This window comes from Paramormyrops kingsleyae, chromosome 21 (genome assembly GCF_048594095.1).
Source record: "Paramormyrops kingsleyae isolate MSU_618 chromosome 21, PKINGS_0.4, whole genome shotgun sequence".
NCBI classification, from domain to species: Eukaryota; Metazoa; Chordata; class Actinopteri; order Osteoglossiformes; family Mormyridae; genus Paramormyrops; species Paramormyrops kingsleyae.
In genome coordinates this window covers 19,190,968-19,210,843 of record NC_132817.1, presented here as the reverse complement: position 1 = coordinate 19,210,843, position 19,876 = coordinate 19,190,968, and the positions used below count along the sequence as shown (strand labels likewise).

General features: G+C 49.6%; 1 protein-coding gene across 22 annotated transcripts in view; it reads left to right on the top strand.

The window, feature by feature from the left end:
• Positions 1 to 19,876, top strand: part of LOC111858790 (receptor-type tyrosine-protein phosphatase S-like) — a 141,911-nt gene that overhangs the window by 111,286 nt on the left and 10,749 nt on the right. For 4 of the 22 annotated variants that reach the window (XM_072704169.1, XM_072704160.1, XM_072704161.1 and 1 more), the window contains 14 exons: positions 116 to 709; positions 1,589 to 1,683; positions 1,916 to 2,187; positions 2,446 to 2,533; positions 3,112 to 3,333; positions 3,453 to 3,610; positions 4,193 to 4,207; positions 4,498 to 4,613; positions 8,280 to 8,327; positions 11,730 to 11,827; positions 12,860 to 12,983; positions 14,563 to 14,738; positions 16,038 to 16,157; positions 18,363 to 18,517. In XM_072704169.1, the coding sequence (XP_072560270.1) occupies positions 116 to 709; positions 1,589 to 1,683; positions 1,916 to 2,187; positions 2,446 to 2,533; positions 3,112 to 3,333; positions 3,453 to 3,610; positions 4,193 to 4,207; positions 4,498 to 4,613; positions 8,280 to 8,327; positions 11,730 to 11,827; positions 12,860 to 12,983; positions 14,563 to 14,738; positions 16,038 to 16,157; positions 18,363 to 18,517 (2,281 nt within the window). The remainder of the gene's footprint in view (positions 1 to 115; positions 710 to 1,588; positions 1,684 to 1,915; positions 2,188 to 2,445; positions 2,534 to 3,111; positions 3,334 to 3,452; positions 3,611 to 4,192; positions 4,208 to 4,497; positions 4,614 to 8,279; positions 8,328 to 11,729; positions 11,828 to 12,859; positions 12,984 to 14,562; positions 14,739 to 16,037; positions 16,158 to 18,362; positions 18,518 to 19,876) is intronic. The other 18 variants (XM_072704166.1, XM_072704177.1, XM_072704172.1 and 15 more) reach the window with 15 other exon arrangements.

Sequence of the window (19,876 nt, the reverse complement as noted above, 5' to 3'; positions counted from 1 at the left end):
CCAAGAGCTGCTAGAAACTGACCTGTATGCAGTAAAAAGAAAAACCTTCTTAACCCCTGTGGTTTTTCTTCTGTTCTCTCTTGTCTCTTTGTCCCTCCCCCCCCCATGGATGCAGTCCCCGGCCAGCCCTCCCTGTCAGTCAGTCAAGGGATGGGGAATATGGCGGTGGTGCGATGGCAGCCACCAAAAGTGGGCACCCTCGGCTCAGAGGTGCAGGGCTACCGGCTGCAGTTTGGACGCAAGGATGTGAGCCCTCTGGCTACACTGGAGTTCACGTCTCAGGAGCAGGAGTACATTATGGATAACGTGCACCGGGGTGCCAGCTACGTCTTCCGGCTGTCCGCTAAGGGTCGCTCCGGCTTTGGTGAGGAGGCCCTGAGGGAACTGACCATCCCGGAGGAGGTCCCCAAAGGCTACCCCCAGATCTCAGAGGGCTCCAACGTCACCTGCTGCTCGGTTCAGTTCTTCTGGCTTCCCCCAGTGCTGGCGGAGCGCAACGGCGTCATCACCGAGTACACTGTGGCCTTCAAGGAGGCGGGCACCTCCAGTGTCCCCCGTGAACTGACTCTCCCAGCCAGCGAGTCTAGCTACACGCTCAGTGGCCTCCAGCCCATCACAGCGTACGACGTGAAAATCCGTGCGCACACCAGTGTAGGTCCAGGGCCCTACAGCCCCACGGTCCAGTATCGTACGGTGGCCTTCGAGACAGGTAGGGATTCCTTGTTTCTTTCCCTAGGGGGAGAAAAAAATTTATGAAACCAAACCGAACTAACCGCCACCAAAACCTCCACGAAAAATGCAACAACAAACAACAGCAGCACTGTATGCGGGAGACACTAACTGCACTAACCTAAAGGTAACAGTCAGTCAGACCTCAGTCAGTAAAAGCTCGTTAACACGGGCGGCCCCTGGTCACGTCGGGAGGTAAGTGTTCAGGTGTCAGACACACGTGGTCCAGTCCCCGGCAGCACACTCACTTAACGCAGCCTCACACACTCCCCAATGCCAAGGTAGGCGCTCTGAATTTGTCACACCCTACTTCTCAGTTCAGTTGATTTTATTTATTTTATTTTGGATTTAATTTAAATACCTCCCACCCCTGCTCACCCCCACTACCTACCTCATGACGGCATGGCATTCCCCGACAGGCACTCCTGACGACTGTAGGCATGCTCGTTTCCTGTCTGTGCGCCCCCCCGCACCATCCCCGATGGTCGTGCCCATCCAAGCTCAGGCTAGCGCACCCCTACCTGAGCTCTGGTGTAACCTGTGTGTCCAATTTGGATTCAGATGAGAACAATGCAGTAAGACAAAGGTGGGCACTGCCAGAAAGGGTGGGGCGGTGGGCAGCTGTGTGCTCCATCAGTCCATGTCCGGCGGTCATGTCCTCTGTGTCTTAACTGGCTGCAGTTGCCCCCCTCACAGCAACCACCACTCCCAGCTCACTGCAGAGGGACCCCCAGGGATCGGGCCCCCCCGCCGCTCGACGCTAACAGCCCCTCTCTCCTCTTTCCCAGCTGCCTCTTTTTCCCGGTGGGATTCATCGAGCTGCTTTTCTTTTTCTCTCTACCTCCTTTTCTCCTGACAGGCGTCCCAAAAAATTTCTCGGTGAAGATGGCGACTAAGACAACGGTACTGCTGACCTGGGAATTTCCGGAGACACGCAGCGTGTACCGATTCACGGTGAGTGCCAAGGTCCTGGAAGGACTCTATGTACCTCAGTGCACCATGTTCATGTGTTAGGGGCTTTGATACTAAGATCTGAAGACGCCACAAAGAATTATCTTGTTTTTGTTTTCCTCCTTTATGTTTTCTTCTCACCTGGCAAGCTTCTCGGCATGGAGGAGCCATCTTCCATCTTCTTTGCAGCTTGCTTAGTTGCCTGTGTCCGGCTCGTTTGTACCACCCTTTCTAGGTGGAATACAAGATGGACGCCGACGCCAAGACAAGGAAGCTGGAAGTGGACGCCCGGCTGAGGAAGGCGCAGATCACCGGCCTGCGGCCCAACACTACCTACGACTTCAAGATCACCAGCCCAGAGGGCAACATGGGCGGCCTGCGGCACCGCATCCATGCCAAGACCGCCCCCTCCATATCGGTCCGCAAGCCGGAGCTCGACCACAACCGCGACACTGATGCCAGTCTCACCATTATCTTTCCCCCACTCGAGATACGTGACTCGATCAGGTGAGCCAAGGCCTCCATCTCATGCGCCTACATCAACACCTGCTCAGACCTCTACTTTCATTACTGTGGCTTTACAGGCCAGCTTTCCTCTTCACTGGTTTCTAATCGATGGTCGTAATTGTCAGGTGTTTGCCCAAGGCAAGCCAGGAAAATTGTGATTGGTCAGTATTGGTCAAGACAGTCAAACAGAGGTTTTGGTCTTTGTGAAATGAGGGGACAGCGTTGAGGCTCCTTCGAGACCATGTGCTGTGCATACAGGTACATCTACGTGGTGGTGGTGCCTCTGAAGAAGTTTAGGGGGTTTCCTCCACACTTGAAGAGCCCTGAAGAGATGGACCTAGACGAGGTATGCATTTGGAGATGTCCCATCCTCGCTCTTTAGAGCAACTAACAGCTTCTTCTAGAGCGGAGTGGTGAGCTTTTAGAAAGGACTTTTTCTGTGTTCAGCTCTGAACACTTATGCAATGAGGTCTTACTTTCATTGTCATTATACAGTAGGTGGGTATTTGTCTTCCATGGATATTTTTTTCTCCCTCTGGAGTTATTTAGAGTAGTGGTTAACCCATATTCATTTAATATATATAAAAAAATTGACTCAGTATCTAAGGTTTCTGTGACATGTAGGTAAAATTATTTGAAAAATGAATTAGAGAAAGCCTGAATATAGGTGTCTATATACCAGGCTTGGCTCCAGTGTTGGATTGTTGGATGGGCCACAGGATTATCTGGGGGGATCAGCAGTAAATTTGCCAAGCAGGAGCTTGGAGGGGATGCTAGCAGATCGACCAGATATATTAAGTTGTACCATTCCGTTCTTCCTGAGGAGGGCCAAACATTTGACAGGGTGGGCGAGGCCTGTGATAGACAGTCAAAGTAAAAACCACATTTTTGTTCTCTGTTTCTGCCTCCATCTCATCCGGCCAGCTGTTCAGAGACGGTCAGAAACGCAGCACGCGGGTCACGCGGCAGCGCCGGCATGCCGACCCCCACAAGCCATACATTGCTGCCTGCTTCAGGCCTGCCAGCCTGCCCTCCTTCTTCACCTTGGGCGACCAGATGGAGTACAGCGGCTATGAGAACCGGCTCCTGGAGCCCGGGCAGGAGTACGTCTTCTTCCTGCTCGCGGAGCTAAACACGACGTCCGGGGTTAGTGAGTCGGCAGTCAGCTGCCCGCTGTTGGCTCCCGCTGACGAAGGGCACGCCATGTTCTCCTTTCATCCCAATGTTCGCTCTGGCTCACCTGGAGCATTTGTTTGGCCTTGTAGAAGATGTTCGTGGCCAGCCCCTTCACGGAGTCGGCAGTCGCACCGGACATAGACCCACAGCCCATCGAGGGCGGAGACGGCCTTATTTGGGTGGTGGGGCCTGTGCTGGCCGTAGTCTTTATCATCTGCATCGTCATCGCCATTCTGCTATATAAGAAGTGAGTTCAAAATTTATTCCCGGGGGGGATCCTTTTGTTCTGCATTGAACTGTTGATGGACAGTTTATGAATCTAGCGTCCAAGGAACCAACCATGGGTATGTCGTATTAATAGCAACAATGTGACATGCATTTCGAGTGAGGAATATTGGGTATAAACGCCATGTGACGGATCACCATTGACGGGATAATTTGTACCATTTGGGTAGCTACTCCCTAGCCTCCTGTTGTCCCCTTGACCATGTGACCTTGGTGTAAGCAGACCGCTTGCATTGGGCAGCTGGGAGGAGGAACCCCCCTCACATCTCTGACGCCAGGCATCTCCGTAGCCGATCAGGTTTCCTTGACCTGCCCTTGCTCCTGCCCCCCCCCCCCCCCCTGCCAGTCTAGCTCTGCCTGGATCATTCGGTGTCCCTATGGACCAACACAAAAGCTCCCGCCCCCCCCCCCCCCCACCATCATATCATCTATCCACGCTGTTTATCTGCTTCCCTTTTGAATTTAAACGCTCTGTATTGATTTCCGTTTCCCTCTTTGTCCTTTTTCTCCATTTCTGTATTTATTCCACTGCTGTCTTTGGAAGCAGCAAACCTGACAGGTAAGGCTCACTGTATTTTATCGCGTTCGCCCATGTTCTACAAAGACAGCGGAATCCAGCGGTCAGGGAAAATGTTTTTTTTCTTGCTTTCTGTTTTTGATCATTCAGAAGCTCATTGAGAAATGTCAGAGCGGTGCAAACACCTGGCCCTGTGTAGCCTTGTCTTGTCTCGCGCTTTGTGCGTGTTTCGAGAGCCCGCCGTGTTTGATTCCCTTCGTCGGAACCTTCTCTGTTGTCATGTTTGTGACATTTAAAGGTTAACACTTAATGTTTTTTTTCTCGCCACCAAGCAGCAAACGGAAGGACTCAGAACCACGTACCAAATGTCTGCTGAACAACGCTGAGATTATTGCACACCACCCTACTGACCCCGTGGAGATGAGACGCATCAACTTCCAAACCCCAGGCACGTTTCGCCTCGGCTCGCCGTTTGCCGCTCATCCTCATGGGGGCGCTCTTCTCTGTCGTGGCGTGTGGGGGAGTCCTCTGTTCCCTCGGGTGAGCAGCCGGACGACACCTCAGCGCCACAGTGACCGTGACCGTGAGCGAGACCCATGAGGGGGATGCAATTCTCTGCCCATCATGGGTTTTCCACCATTTACCAGTATTTCATTAGCAAACCATTTTCTTAAATCAGTGCAGATGTCACCCTTTGCCTTTTGTGCATATTCTCAGAGAGTTTTTGTTTCCATGATGACCCCTGAGCGCTCACTGTGGTCCTCGCTCGCGCAGCCCTGACATGCCAGCCCCCATTGAGCCTGTAATTCTGTCTTCATGCCCCCCCCCCCATTTGTCCACCCTGGCTGACATCCTTTCGTCACGCCCATCCGACCCCGGCGCCCGTTCGTCTGGGCCCAGTGGTTCCGGCCACGTTACGCTCCCTAGTCTTGCCGATCGGTCTCCATGGCGCCCCACTGGCCCATCCCATCAAAGGATCTCCTTTCCCTTGACAGTGCAGGAAGGGGTGGGGGGCATCAGAGCTCGGCCAGCCCCAGGAGACGGGCAGCGATCTAGCAAATCACCTGTGCGATCATGTGACCACGCTATCAGCAGCAAGGTCTTGTTTGCGAGAAAACGAGTATGACATTTTCATCTTGTTTGCCTCTCCTCGTCCCACGGATCCTTCTCCAGCAGCCAAGAGGAACCGCGCTCAGACCTCACGCTCATCCTGCATATTAATTACCTGCAACTCCCCCCCTCCCTTTTTTTTTGAACATTTATTTCCTATAGGCCCATTGAATCACGCAATGCCATTATCTGTTCACTCGGAGAATTTGATTCAAAGGGACATTTTGGTGCAATTAAACAGGGCACTGAGCATTTGTAACATCTCCATTAGCTAATGGCGGTCATTACTTCAGACCACCATGTTTCCGTGCACTTGGAGGAGCAGCCGTCCAATTTCAGCACGTGCTGTAAATGCGCAAGATGCCCCGCGACCACGCGTTAAAAATCCCATCCGTGTCACTGTGTCTGCTGGCCCGACTCCAGCTCCTCACCCTCCCAGCGCCCCTTCCTTCCCCAGCCCCCCTGAGGCATCTGGCTCATGCTTTCACTATTGTTTCTGTTGTGCCGCAGGTTCAACTTCAGTCTAGCTGGCTAATGAAGTAAAGCTAAGTGACGTCTCTTCTCTCCCAGGCTCCCTGGGTCTTTCCTCCTCCTCGTGTTGTCTTTGCTCCCCTCTCCGATTCCATCGTTCAGAGGCTCCTGCGTCGTGGTGGCTGTATCCCTCAGCCCCGGTCCTGGCTGTCAGTCTTCCACGGAGACCCGAATCATCACAGAACCTTTCATTTCTGAGTTTCCCGATTGCTAGTGCCACCCTTGCCAGCTCCGCCTCCTTGCCCCATCCGTGTCGAATGCCGCTCTTAGAACGAGGATTTCTGCACCTCCCTGTCCTTAATTAGTTATTGTCAGAGTGAAATAGGGAGGCATTCCGCGTGTCTCCGTTTACAGTCGCCTTGTCGGGATTTGATCCGCCCGTCCTTTTTAATTAAGAATGGGCCATTTTAATGTAATTTCCTATTTACGAGGATTTCAGGCTATGACAACCCAGACTGCACGGCCCGGGAATGAGATGCTCGTTTGCCGCTCGCAGTCGGGTCTCCGGGAAACCGTGATGAGGATGCGGTCGTTCTGGGCGACAGACAGTTAAAGTGTGATTCGCGTAGATCGTGGCAGGATGAGATGTCGCTGTCAGAGATGCGGGAAGCAGAGCCCGTGCAGACGGTCCCGCACAACCGAGCACCCCCCATCCCCCACCCCAACCCACATCCACCACCTCCCCCGAGGAGGTTTGAAAAAGAAGACGGGTAACAGGAAGGGGAGGATACTCTGCATTAACAAACACAGGCTAATTTTCTTGCGTCGTAAAATCAGGCCCATTTCCTGCCTCGTGCCATCGGGCAGGCGTGACCGTGTTGGCGGCCGCCCAGACCTTCATGTCTCAAATGGAACGAGCAATTACAGCGATGGAGCGAATTAGCTGAGTGCCGGTTAATGACTACGGGGAGCCGGCCTGCCCTATGCCACTTCCGTCGGACAGAACAGGAAGAAGCTTCTTCTCAAGCTAAGAGCAGAGGCTGCTCAGGGAAGGACGAGGATGAGCAGGTCCTTCATTACTGCTCTTCTCCGTATCGACCACATGCTCACTCTCTGCAGCTCCGTTAAAAAAATACGTAATAAAATCTCTGATATTGCAAAGTTTAGGTTATTTATTCTGAAATAAAAATATAATCTTCCTGCCAGTGTTCTTTATGTTTTTGGTTTTTGTTTGTTTTTTTCCATTGTTTTGGTGAATATTTTTTGTAACTTCTAGTTCAGATATTTTTATCATTTTTTTGTCCTCCTTCAAGGTGCTGAATTTAGAAAATCAGTATTCTTGTGTCTGCTCATAAATTGCATTTGTAAAATAATAAATGTAGCTACATGAACCAGGCATTCACAGGCTGTACTTCAAACTCCCAGGCAGCGAGTCCCCTGTGCTGTGACATCCTGACACCCAGGTCTCAGGGGGCGTGTGAAGCAGCAGACTTGACTGAATCTATTGGAGATTAACGTGTCCTTTCCCTAGAGCAGTGTTTTGAGCTGGGGGGAAGCAAAATGTGGACTGTCTGACAGGGAGCTGGGAGGGAAGCAAAAATGTGGACTGTCTGACAGGGAGCCAGGAGGGAGCAAAAATGTGGACTGTCTGACAGGGAGCTGGGAGGGAAGCAAAAATGTGGATTGTCTGACAGGGAGCCAGGAGGGAGCAAAAATGTGGACTGTCTGACAGGGAGCTGGGAGGGAAGCAAAAATGTGGACTGTCTGACAGGGAGCTGGGAGGGAAGCAAAAATGTGGACTGTCTGACAGGGAGACAGGAGGGAGCAAAAATGTGGACTGTCTGACAGGGAGCTGGGAGGGAAGCAAAAATGTGGACTGTCTGACAGGGAGCTGGGAAGGAACCTTCCATTGCTTTGTACTCTAGGGAAAAGCAGGGCCATCAATACAGACGGGATCGCCGTACATAATGCAGATGAGCCTTTTCTTTGTGGCCCAGGTGATGGACAGCAGCGAATCACTGCATCCATTTTTCTAGATTTATTAAAGGTGAATCGTGGCCCTCCTCCTTTTCGTCCGGACGGCCTTTTGCATCGCTTCAAATCGATTTCTGACCCTCATGTCCAATTACCTCTGTCAGGCCCCACATTTGAGGGAAGAGGTTTCAATTATGTGCAAACGATGGATGCTCCTGGTTGCCGATGCTGGCACAGGGGGTCGTCTGCCAGGCGGGGCGGCCTGAGCCCTTACGTAAGCGCCCCCACTTCTATTCACTCCCCAGCGGAAGGCCAGAGTAACATAGTGAAGGTGCATTCAGTGGTGGCAGTCGCTGTAAATCACTTAATGTTCCCTGTTACTAGAGGTCTGACGCTTTGAAAATCAAGAAAGAATATATGTCAGGTGCTTGGGCTGTTTTTTTTCTGCTAGCTTTTCTTTAATTCTTATGTTTATTTTTGGGTATGTTACCTGTGTGCTTATAAAGACTTTTTCCCCCTTTTTAAGTCTGCTGTTTTTTTTTTTTTTATTGTTTTACAGATTTTGGTCTCAGCAGCCCTTTGAACGAAGGTGGTTTTGACTATGAAAGTTAGTCCCTTTGTGCTTAACTACCTGCATTTGTGTTTTTATATATATATATATATATATTTCTATATATTCCTCTGCATTAGGGCTGAGCATCTCTCTGTTCTGAATTACCCTCTGATACATTGAATTATTTAATGTATTACCAGAGCGACACTAATTTCCTTTTATGTAAAGCATTTTTGTTTGGTATTTGTGCTTTCACCAGCTTCTAGCTGCCCCTAATTGCACCGTGTAGCCTGTGCAGTCACTGACATCGTGGGGATGCCCCTCCCCAAATACACCCCCATGAACCCAAAACACACAGCCCCCGCCCCACCCGCCCCATCTCCTGCGTAACACTAATTGATGAAGTTTTTTATCTGAATGCAGAGATAATGAACAAAACCAATTAACAATAGACTGTTTCTATCAAACAACGGATCAGCGCTCTTGCTCTGACCCTGTGACGAGCCCAGGATGGGGCCGCCTGCAGTGGCATCCCCAGGTCGTCCCAAGGAGAGGACGGTGACTCCTCTTATGTCTTGAATTTCACACTGTGGGTGCGAATTACCCCAGGTCATGTAGAGAGAGATGAGGGAGCCTGGTGCAGTGGCTCAACGCCTCCTGGTGCAGTGGCTCGCCGCCTCCTGGTGCAGTGGCTCGCCGCCTCCTGGTGCAGTGGCTCGCCGCCTCCTGGTGCAGTGGCTCAATGCCTCCTGGTGCAGTGGCTCGCCGCCTCCTGGTGCAGTGGCTCGCCGCCTCCTGATGCAGTGGCTCACCGCCTCCTGGTGCAACTGCCTTTTCCGAGTTCAGAGATTGGCTGATGTGAATGTTACTGGAATACAGGAACAGACCTTCCAGTGATATTATATTGCAATACATAATATTCAATAGACAATATACAGCACTTTCCTCAAATTATTCTGTTTTCAGAATTATCATTGTCGGCAGCACTTCTGCTTCACAGCCCTAGGGGGCAGCTTTGTGCAGTTCGCATGTCGCACAGCCAAAGACGTGCAGTCACGCCAATTGGTGGCTCTGAAATGGCTGTATTGTGTGTGACTGTGCATGTGCCATTGGACGGACCTCAGGCTTTGGCCCTGTGCTGACTGGAACAGGCCCCCTGTGCCCTTGCCCCCGCCCCCCCCCCCCCCCCCTTGTCCAGTGGCTGGACCTTGGGTTACTGTTTGGAAGGTGAGCGGTTAACAATGACTGTAGCTTTAAGAAGGAATGAATATATTTCTTTTTATTTTATTATTCCCAGATTCCCAAAGTGTCTTTGCAAGTGGTAATATATATTTTCAGGGTTTTTTTTAATTTCTCAACTTGGAAAATACTCAAAAATGGCTTTTTTTATTTGCAAAGCTTATCAGTTACAGGTTCAAATATCTCAGCTACTGCAGTGTTTTGCTTCAGCCAACTGAGACCTTGGGAGAGGCTGTTATTTAGAACATGATGTGTTTTTTTTGGTCTATATTTGTCTTTTTTTTGGTATCCTGTGTCGCTTTTATATCTGGCTGCTAAAGTGCACTTTTTAAACCGTCTTGTGATGTTAATTCCACTTGACAGAACTTGTGATAAGAATACGTCCAAGAAAACAAACTTGCAGAACACAGGAGACGGCCAGTCTAGGTCAGGTTCACGTCTACGGCTCTGGCAAAGCGCTGTGGCTCGGTCTCTGAACAAACTGTATTTTGAAAACGGTTAAATATGGTGTTGTTTGCTTTTATTTCAGATCTATGTACCTTTTGCTGAAATATGCCGTGTGTGTATATATATATATATATATATATATATATATATAATGAATGTTTACGATTTTGCTGGTACTTTTCGTGAACCTTTCCTTGATTCACATGGAAAACGTTGATTGAAAGCGATGGGCGCCTCCATAAAAGACAAGTGGGATTTAACTGTAGGATTTTGGCCAGGTGTCAGATGTTTGTGCCCCTGCGTCACTGACCTTCCTCTTCATGGTGGGGGCTTGTCGTGGACCCTGGGACCCCCCACCCCTCCCACACACACACACACACACACACACACACACACACACACACACACACACACAGACACAATGTGCTGTCAGAACATTCACTCATTCACTGTGGACGGGGTGTCCAAGTTGGTCGGTGAAGTGAAATGGTGTTTGATTTCTCGTGTCCCATGAACTGATGCATGAAACTGTAGCAGTGGCGGTGAATGCATGATCGGCCTCGGCTGACCAAAGCGGAGCAGCTCACTGCCCCCCCCCCCCCCCCCCACCCCAAACTCTTTTACTGACCTGCCCCCCAGACCAGGGCTCTCCATCTCTGCTCTCCCACCCCTCCTTTCCAGCTAGTGATTTTGGCCCCGCCCCTCACAATCACGTAGCCCAGGCCGCGGCTGGAGAAATCAGACGTAATGAGGCTGGGATGCTTTGTAATTTCGGGCCTCATTCAGAATCTTCCTTAATGGCACCCTTGCTGGGAAGTGCTGATTTTCACTCACGAGAGTGAGTATTGATTATTATAATGCCAGAGCGAAGTAGAATGCCGCTTAGGCAGATTAAAATGACAGGACTTGGGTTCCTTTTGTGCAGTGGGAGAATTCCTGTAGGTAATTCTGTTGAAAAGTCTCAAGGAGCAAAGCCTGGGTTGTGTAGAGAAGGGAGAGTCTCTTTATGGGTGGTGGTTTACTTCCGAGAGGCTGCAGCTTTATCATTTTCCAGCTACTAAAAGATTGTGTTATACTGAATCGTTCCGGAAAGTCAAGGCTTTTTTTTTTTTTTGAATATAGGTAGCTGTTAGACTTATTTCGTGTTGAAAGAAGTTTAATTCTAATTTCTGAAAGAATAATTTTGCAAGATTTGCTTTTACTGTTTTTTTTTTGTCAGGTTAATGTTAAAATGATTGAACATGTGTACTTTTTAAAAGAGTTATGATTACTGTTTTCAAACAGGGAAATACAGAGTTTATATCACAGCTTGCCAGCAAAAAATAAATAAATTAATAAAAATGCAATGACAGGTTGATGGGGCTTGTTGTGTTTCTGGAAAGTGACGAAGTGCTGTTGCTCCCTAAACAATTTGACGGTAATTGTGCTGGGGCTTTTGCATCACACCTTAGTGTCTGTTTGTGGCAGGCTGTCGGCTGTGTGTGGGTGTAGGGGGGTTATAGAGGGGGGATTTCGAGCCCTGGCCTGCTCGCTGAGTCCGGCGCCGCTTCCCACAGCCATGTGAACTGTCGTTTTTGGTCACCGTCCACGTACCCTGTTTGATGGACACAACCCCAGCCACTAAACTTTCCCCACTCCTCCCTGTTTTTGTTTTCACTTCTCGCTGTATCTTTTAAAGTCATTATCTCTCTCTGTTTTGCTTCTCACCAGCTTCCCCTAACTATCGCTGTTTCTGTTTGTTTATGCCGCACCCACCTGCCCGGCGAGCAGGCATGATGAGCCACCCCCCCATCCCCATCGCCGAGCTAGGGGAGCACACGGAGATGCTAAAGGCCAATGACAACCTGAAGCTGTCGCAGGAATACGAGGTGAGCCTGGGAGGGAGCCAGGGGGCACGCCGGCCCGCCGGGAATGGAGGAGCTCGCTGGTGCATCTTCCTCTCCATCCATGCTTTGATGGAGAACGCGAAATGACAAACAAGAAGTGGTGCTTCGTAACACAGGAGTTGGGCAACTTCTTTATTTTTTAATTTATTTTAATAATATGGCAGATTTTCTCACACAAATATACAGCTGCTTCTGTCAGAAATAGACAAGTGGGGAGGGCGGTGTTCTGTTCCCAGCGTCCCTCACGTTATGATGAGTCCCTCACGTTATAACCGTACGTTCAGAAGAACGGTGAAGGTGAAGAAACCGAAAAGCTCCTCGTATACAGGTCAATAGGGGACACCGTGTGGGACTCGTCATCCCTGACTGTACGGGTATCTTCGTACGGGTCTCTGCAGGTGCTTTGAAAGCAGGTTACAGTGTCTGGCCAGTTAAGAGGTGCACAGGGTAAAGAGGCCACAGGGTGGATAAATATTATGTCTTCTGCGTCTATCTAATAGCTGGCAGCTTAGCCGCTTTCCTTTAATTCTCCCGCCCGCGTGCGGTTTCACCTTTCGGCATGGCCCTTTGTTCCGCGCACAAGGCGGTTGCATCCCTGGTGACCGTGACCCTCGGGGGGGTCCTTCAGTGTGATAGAGGGCCCACGACAGTAATGCGAAGCCACGTTTCCTCAGGAATAGAGATTGCGGCTTTATCTGCCGTTCTCATATTCCGAAAGCACTCGCACTCGCACTGTCATGCGAGCGTCTGTGCAATCAGCTATATTTGCCTCCCCCCCAAACCCCCCTCCGGGGAAGAGCTGCCACCTGTACTCATGTTTTTATCGGCGTTATTCGCTACCCGCATCAATGATCGCAATAAGCCAGCCGGCGAGTTGCCGGGGAGCACTTTAAATAGGAACCGACGGGCTTTTAATTACACCCTCGTGAGTCCGCCTCCGCTGTGCTGCTGCTCTCTGTTCCCCACATGGATGCGCACCAGTGTGCTTACTGCCCGTGTGTCCTCTCCCCGCAGTCCATCGATCCCGGGCAGCAGTTCACCTGGGAGCACTCCAATCTGGAGGTGAACAAGCCCAAGAACCGCTACGCCAACGTCATCGCCTACGACCACTCCCGCGTCGTCCTTCTACCCATCGAAGGTGAGCCCACCTGCCCCACTCCGGCTTCCTACGGGTTTGCTAGATCATTCCCCACAAGGTCTCTTATAGGTGTGGAAATATTAATCTTCCCAGTGATTAGCGAAGGTGACTGATGCTAAGGTCTGTCTCCGGATGTTTCCGAACGGCAACGCAGAGATATGTGAACCGCTTCATGACGTGGCATGTAATAGAAGTAGGACAATTGAATAACTTTGTTACCCATATTAATTCATGGTGACACAGCTCTCTGCAGAAAGGCAGCACGAGGGCCACTTGAAAGACACTAACGTATCTAGAATATCATGAACTAATCAACCCAAAAACTGTAATTTTAAATGGGGACGGTTTCACCACGGGCAGTGTTGGGCACAACTATATCAGGGGCACAACAGTCATTCTTCCTGAGTGTCTAAGTCATATTACGCCTCTTATATTAAGGAAAATTTTTGCTCCTGTTCTGCTGGTATTCCTCCAGTCAGAGGTATATACAGGGAGTGGGGTCATAGTTGCGCTGAAAACTGATTGACCCAGGAGTGTCGACTGCCCTGTCAATCATCATTTCAAGACATACAATTGGCAAAAAATAAGCTTGGTCCCTCTGTATGAATTATGGTTTTAATGTTAGCTTGTGTACGTCCTGAATATTAGTTTTTATAGAAATCTGGTGAACATGGTGTTCACATCCTTGTGATTGTAGTTGTCGGTGGAAGTGTCGACCCCAAACCCCCCCCACGCCCGTTTCCCCAGGTGTGCAGTATCGATAGCGTGGGAGGTGTGATACGCCGTCACACCCCCTCACCCTGCCACACGGCAGTTACACATAGGGCATGAGCCATTGGGGGCTTAGATTTTACCCTTCAATTCTGACTCGGAAGTTTTCAAGGCAAAAATGGGGGCGGTGTTAACTTTTTGCATTTTTTTCCCTCCATTTCCCCAAAGTACTATTGGCCGGGATATCCACACAGTTTAAGAAGGAATTTCAGTGTCTTTGGTAGAGGAGTTAACATTTTCAAAAACAATGTCAACTCTCGTCTAACTCTGTCATACTTAAAGTCTCTGTGTGCTCAATGTCAGACATAATTGTTACTCCCAGCAACCGCAGAGTCTAAACTAGCATTAACAGACAGCAAATTCTTACACGCTGCCCTAGATAATACTGTTTGTCAGTGCTTAGAGTCAATGAGCTCATGAGATTGAGTACTTTTCACAAGAGTATAATAGCAGACAGTGCCCTGAAATGTCATTCAACCGCCTTTGGCTCTTAATTTCATGTTTGTAGATTTCATGCTAACTAATGCTAATGAACAGCATATTTGCGAATTAGCAAAAAAAACGTCATTGCAGACAAGGTAATTTATATAGACTTGCTGTCAATTCAGAAGACGTGAGCGTGCAGGAAGCTTAGCTGATGTCATAGGACTATTCTTGAAGAGGAGAATTCACCACATGAAGAGTTTAGATGTTTTCGGTTGCGTTCGGCGTTTTGTCTCACAGTAGCGATTGGGTTGTGCCAGACGGTACCTTAGCAGGGGCAGTGTAATGGCCGCCACAGAACGCGCCCTCTCTGTTCCCACCTCAGGCATCATGGGAAGCGACTACATCAATTCCAACTACATCGACGGCTACCGCAAGCAGAATGCCTACATCGCCACGCAGGGCCCTCTGCCCGAGAGCTTCGGCGACTTCTGGAGGATGGTGTGGGAACAGCGGGCGGCCACCGTAGTCATGATGACGCGGTTGGAGGAGAAGTCAAGGGTAAGGGGGATCCGGGCAGGATTCTGGGATCCAGTCATCCGGGCCCTACGCTCATGGCCTTTGGGCTCTGCCCTCACTTGCAGTCAAATATAGTGCATGCACGTTTTCTACAGTAAATGACCGTGAAGCAGAGCATCCAAGTTTAGCAACTGAACCAAATGTAAATATAGAGGGGAGACTTTTTTGTCTAGTTATAATTAAAATGAACCTGCTCCTCCGGTGCATTTTCAGCTTGTGTGAGATCTTCACAAATTTATGAGGTCTTCCATGCTGCAGCAAGATACTGTTGGGCTTCAAAGGAGTTGGGAGTCTCAGTATATTGATCTTGGAGTTACTGTGATCTCCCGGCTGCCTCCCACAATGCAGTGTGGCTCTAATATAGCCACCGTGACAGATGGCGGAGAGACCATCGCAGCCGCCGCTCCGCATCCGTCCCGGTCGGACTGGGGAAAATCGACAGCCCGGCTGTGATCTCGCGCATGTGACCAGTCCCCCCTCGCGAGTCCGTGTTTATCCGCGTGCGCCGAACCTTTACTTTTGCGCTGGAAGAGCAGCCAATGTAGCAGACGTGGCCCGTAGCGGAATTTTCTAGAACCGCCGCTCGTATGTGGAAGAAAGAACAAACGGAGGCGCGCAGAGCTTGAATGCGCCGTGCGAGGGGAGGGGAGGCGAGGGGAGCCGAGGGAGGAGAGCCGAGGGAGGAGAGGGCGGTAGCGGGACTGACTGCAAATCCGGCGGCCTGCGGTGAGGAGTATATTTAGCTGACAGTTTGTGACAGGAGACAGACGCGCCAGCGAGAGGCTGCCGTGAGTCAGCCCTGCCGGGGAGGCCCTCTCTGGTCCTGGGACACTTCCTGTGCCTCCTCTCCTGCTTCCCCGCACTTGTTCCACGGTTCCTGGTGGCGTAATGCGGCCTTGGCGCTGCATTAAGCCCCCGTCAGCTTCATTCTGATTGGCTGGTCGCGATGAAGGCGGAGTGATGAGGGGGTGCGATAGACTTGTGCTTTTCCAGTGGTATGTGTCATGCCGCATCAGCGCCACCTGGAGATGACAGCTGGCAAGGCGAGAAGAACCTCAAGAGCTGCACCCCTCCACAGTCACACCCACAAGGGGGGGGGGGGGGTGCAGTAAGGGCATTTAAAGTTTGATTGACTGGTTGATTGATTGATCTCTGCAGTGGACTTTGAGCTCTGTGTTGTTTCCTGACATATACTGTGGTCCTGCTCAAGTCTGCATGTTCTCTGGGTGTTCTCTTGAGGTGGGGGGTTACGTTGATCTCAGCCTCTCAATCCACCCGCAGGTCAAGTGCGACCAATACTGGCCCAGCCGTGGCACGGAGACCTACGGGATGATCCAGGTGACGCTGTTGGACACCATTGAACTGGCCACTTTCTGCCTGCGCACCTTCTCTCTACACAAGGTAGGGGGGGCGCTGAGGTGCAGGGACAACTCTGGAGTGCTGGGAGATCTCAGAGGGCCAGGACCATAAAGTAAAAAACCAAGAATTTATAGGCAGCATAACTGGATTTATGAACATCAATACCTTGTAAAAGGGCAATCTAGGAACATTCCCAAGAAGCCATTAGAGGCAAAGTATGGAGTGTCCTTGGCTGGTGACATCTGCTGTCCGGCCTTGTGTGTAACGTTCTTACTGTCTCAGCTGACCTTTGTTAAGACGTCCGACTCGCTCATATTGGTACTCTATATCTTGAAGAAGAGCTCCCTCTAGTGGTGTAATAATCCAGAGCTAAAATGATATGAAACGGACCCCAACCCCAACTGGTTACATGTGGCCCCGCTTAGCTATTTACGGAAGCACCAATGAGTCGGCAGTGTGTGATGATTAAAATAATCACACGTTCTTTCCTTATATGGGCCTTGTTCCTTAATCCCCCTCCATCATACCGTCATACTCAGTTCATCATCTTTTAATATTTCACTTTCAGCTAGAATCGCTTAGCTAAGTAAGCGGAAGACAAGGCTTCATGCCTAACTGGAGTAAGAACATCACAACCAGCAGGCTAGCAGTAAAGAGAAATTGTGGCAGGATTTGCTAGCGCCCCGAGCGAAGCATCCGAGGAGAGAACATTAGCGTCTCATCCATCAGCAAGGGCGACTGGTGGCTTAGCCCCATGCTAAAGGCCTGCTGACTCTCTGTGACACTCACGCTGACAGCTTTCGCCTCGCCCTTTACTTTCCACCTGCCTTTGCACATCTCTCTTCTTCTCTTCCTCTCCTCCTTTCATGCTCTTTTCCCCCCATTTTTCTCGCTTCTTCTCTCGCTCCTTCACGCTCCGGCTCTGATCGGCGCTCGCGCTCTCTCATCTGGCGGTCGCTCTAAGCCGTGGGGCTCTGCTAGGCTACGGAGTCGAGTTTCTCTAGTCTGTATGCAATAAGCAGCCACTTCCCCAGCACCAGTCGCAGTGGGCGCGGGCTGCCGCATAAATCAGTTAGGATCCCACAAATTGTTTCACCATCCCTCTTCCCAGCACTGGCATCAGGTAGTCCAAACAAAGTGCTCGAGTAAATCAGCCAGCCCGCTAATTAATGAAAATCCAATGCACACAGATGACAGGCGGCAAGTGTCCAAAATAATTAAGGAAACGAGGCCAGTCTGATTTTAATTACAGGGTTTATTTATTAATTTATTCTGAAGGGCCATGGCCGGCAAATAAGCTGACTGCCTTGAAATATCCTATCCGGCCACTTAGGGGCAGTAGAGAGCACATCGTTTGCCGGCACCGGGGTTCCAACTTGTGTGCTCTGCTCCCCCAGCATGTGTGGCTGGGGATGCGGCTGAGTTCCCAGTGGCGACAGCAGTTAGCATTCAGAAAGCAGGAACTGTATGTGTTTGTTGTTAAAGTTCCCTTGTCAGCCTCCAAGCCTTCTCCCGTTCTGCTCCTTAACACCAGGTGTTGGTAACACTTCTCACATAGCTCCCCTGGTGCCTATTTTTAAATACGCTCCAAGCGCTGGTGAATAATCCCAGTGATGCCTTCATACCAGTCTCCATATACAATTTACATATAATAATAGTAATATATCACACCTCTTTTCAAATCATAAAGTTATAAATGTTAGCCTTTCCATGTGTTTCTCTCTCTGGTTATGCTAACCATTGTTTGTTGCTTTCACTATCGATCACTTTGCTGTTTTCTGGAGGATCTGGCTTCCAGCAGCCACTATTCATAGCATTTTTTTCTCTTTCTTTCCTGATAATGGGTAATTTACCAGTTCTAATTTATGTTGGATCAAATTAATTAATGGGGTGTTGTATGATCAAATTAACTTTGGTAGAAATAGCTGGCATTTTATTTGATTAATTTGTTCCTGGCTTGTGTCAGATAAGCTTTGGAATAATCAGCCATGCCCAGATTAAGCTAGTCTTTAGTAAACAGATCTTCAGTTTGGACAGGTCAAGCAAATTGCCAGAGTAACTGTAGTAATTAGAGCAATATTGATACACTGTATGTAATATTGATATTGGTATGACATATTGAGCAATTACCCATGGTTTTGGAAAGTATTGGTGCATCGGTGGTATATTGCAGTTTGTAAATGATGAATAGTTAATGACAGGCCAGCTGACCAATGAGGCGATCTGTCCGTCTTGTCCCGCCCCCAGAATGGCTCGAGTGAGAAGCGGGAAGTGCGGCAGTTCCAGTTCACGGCGTGGCCTGACCACGGAGTGCCTGAGTACCCCACCCCATTCCTGGCCTTCTTGCGGAGGGTGAAGACCTGCAACCCGCCAGACGCCGGACCCATAATCGCCCACTGCAGGTCAGGCACCGCTCCGACCTGGGCCTTCTCCAATTTACACCCCACAGTGGAGTACTCGGGCTCTGGGTCACAGCAGATAACCTCATTAGTAACCAATCCTCATTAGAGACTAATCAGCCATGTACAAATAACTTGATTACAAACCTTCCAAACATTAGGACTCTACCTCGCTTATGGGAGTTTTACGTACACAAAAATGTTCTGAGTGCAGAACGAAAAATGATTGGTTCAGAGAGATAACCAATCAGATTGTAGAGGAGGTGGGTGAGAGCAACTAGAGGAGGTGGGACGAACCAATCAGATGTCTTGGTCCTGCCTCTTCTAGTTGCTTGGACCCACCTCCTCTGCCATCTGGTTGGTTATCTCTCTGATACAATCGTTTTTCGTTCTGCCCTCAACTTTTTTGTGCAAGTAAAATTCCCATGAGCCTCTACCTCATAGAGAGTAAAACAAAATTTTGTCAAGGATGGATGTTTTTTCTAGGAACCACATACAGCAATTCTCCGTGGTCCTCCAGGGACTGACCTTCCACACTTAGTGTACTTAGTGTCGGATAATTCGGTCACACGTGTGCACCAGTGGCTCTCAAAATAGGCAGGAGGAGTTGAAGTGCGAGCCCTCTTATCTTCGGCCTCCCACAGGCCTCGAGGCCTCTCGCGTCAGTCGGCCTGCTGCGGATGTTGTGGCTGAGGGCCAAGCTCCGGTCCCCTTACGTCATAAACATTTTGTGTGTGCGTATGACTTTTGTTTGTGGGGAATCGGGAAATACAAAGAGAGCCCAACAAACCCAGACACTGGGAATCTCACACTTGTGCTTATCCGAAATTACACTAATGCTAATCACCGGATACTTTACACTGTTAAACTAATTGTTCAAACTTTAATCAATTCAACAGTTCAATTTGATCTTAAACTGAAAACAATGTAGCTGATGGAACTTATTTCATTAACTGGAATTTGAATGAATTTAGGGCCCAAATCACACATAGAAAGTATAAAACCAAACCAAAACATGTCTTTGTTTAGTACTGCTCCCAGATTATCTACCCATTTATCCTGGTTGGGGTCATAGGGTGCTGGCAGAGTACAGAGTTTCTCAGTTCTGACCCGAACCTTTAAATGCTTCCCGTCAAACCACTTACAGTGAACCACATCACATCAAACCACTCTGGGGGTATACACAGGGGCGGGGCCACGTGGGCACTGGAACCTTGTGAAAGCTGATTGGCCCCTGGAGTTCTCACTGCCCTGTCACTCACCAATTCAAAATGTGTCATTGGCTAGTGATAGTGCCATATGAAGTACGGGCCCTCCTATTTCCATCAGTATAAGAAAATCTGGAATTAATCCTCAAACTAC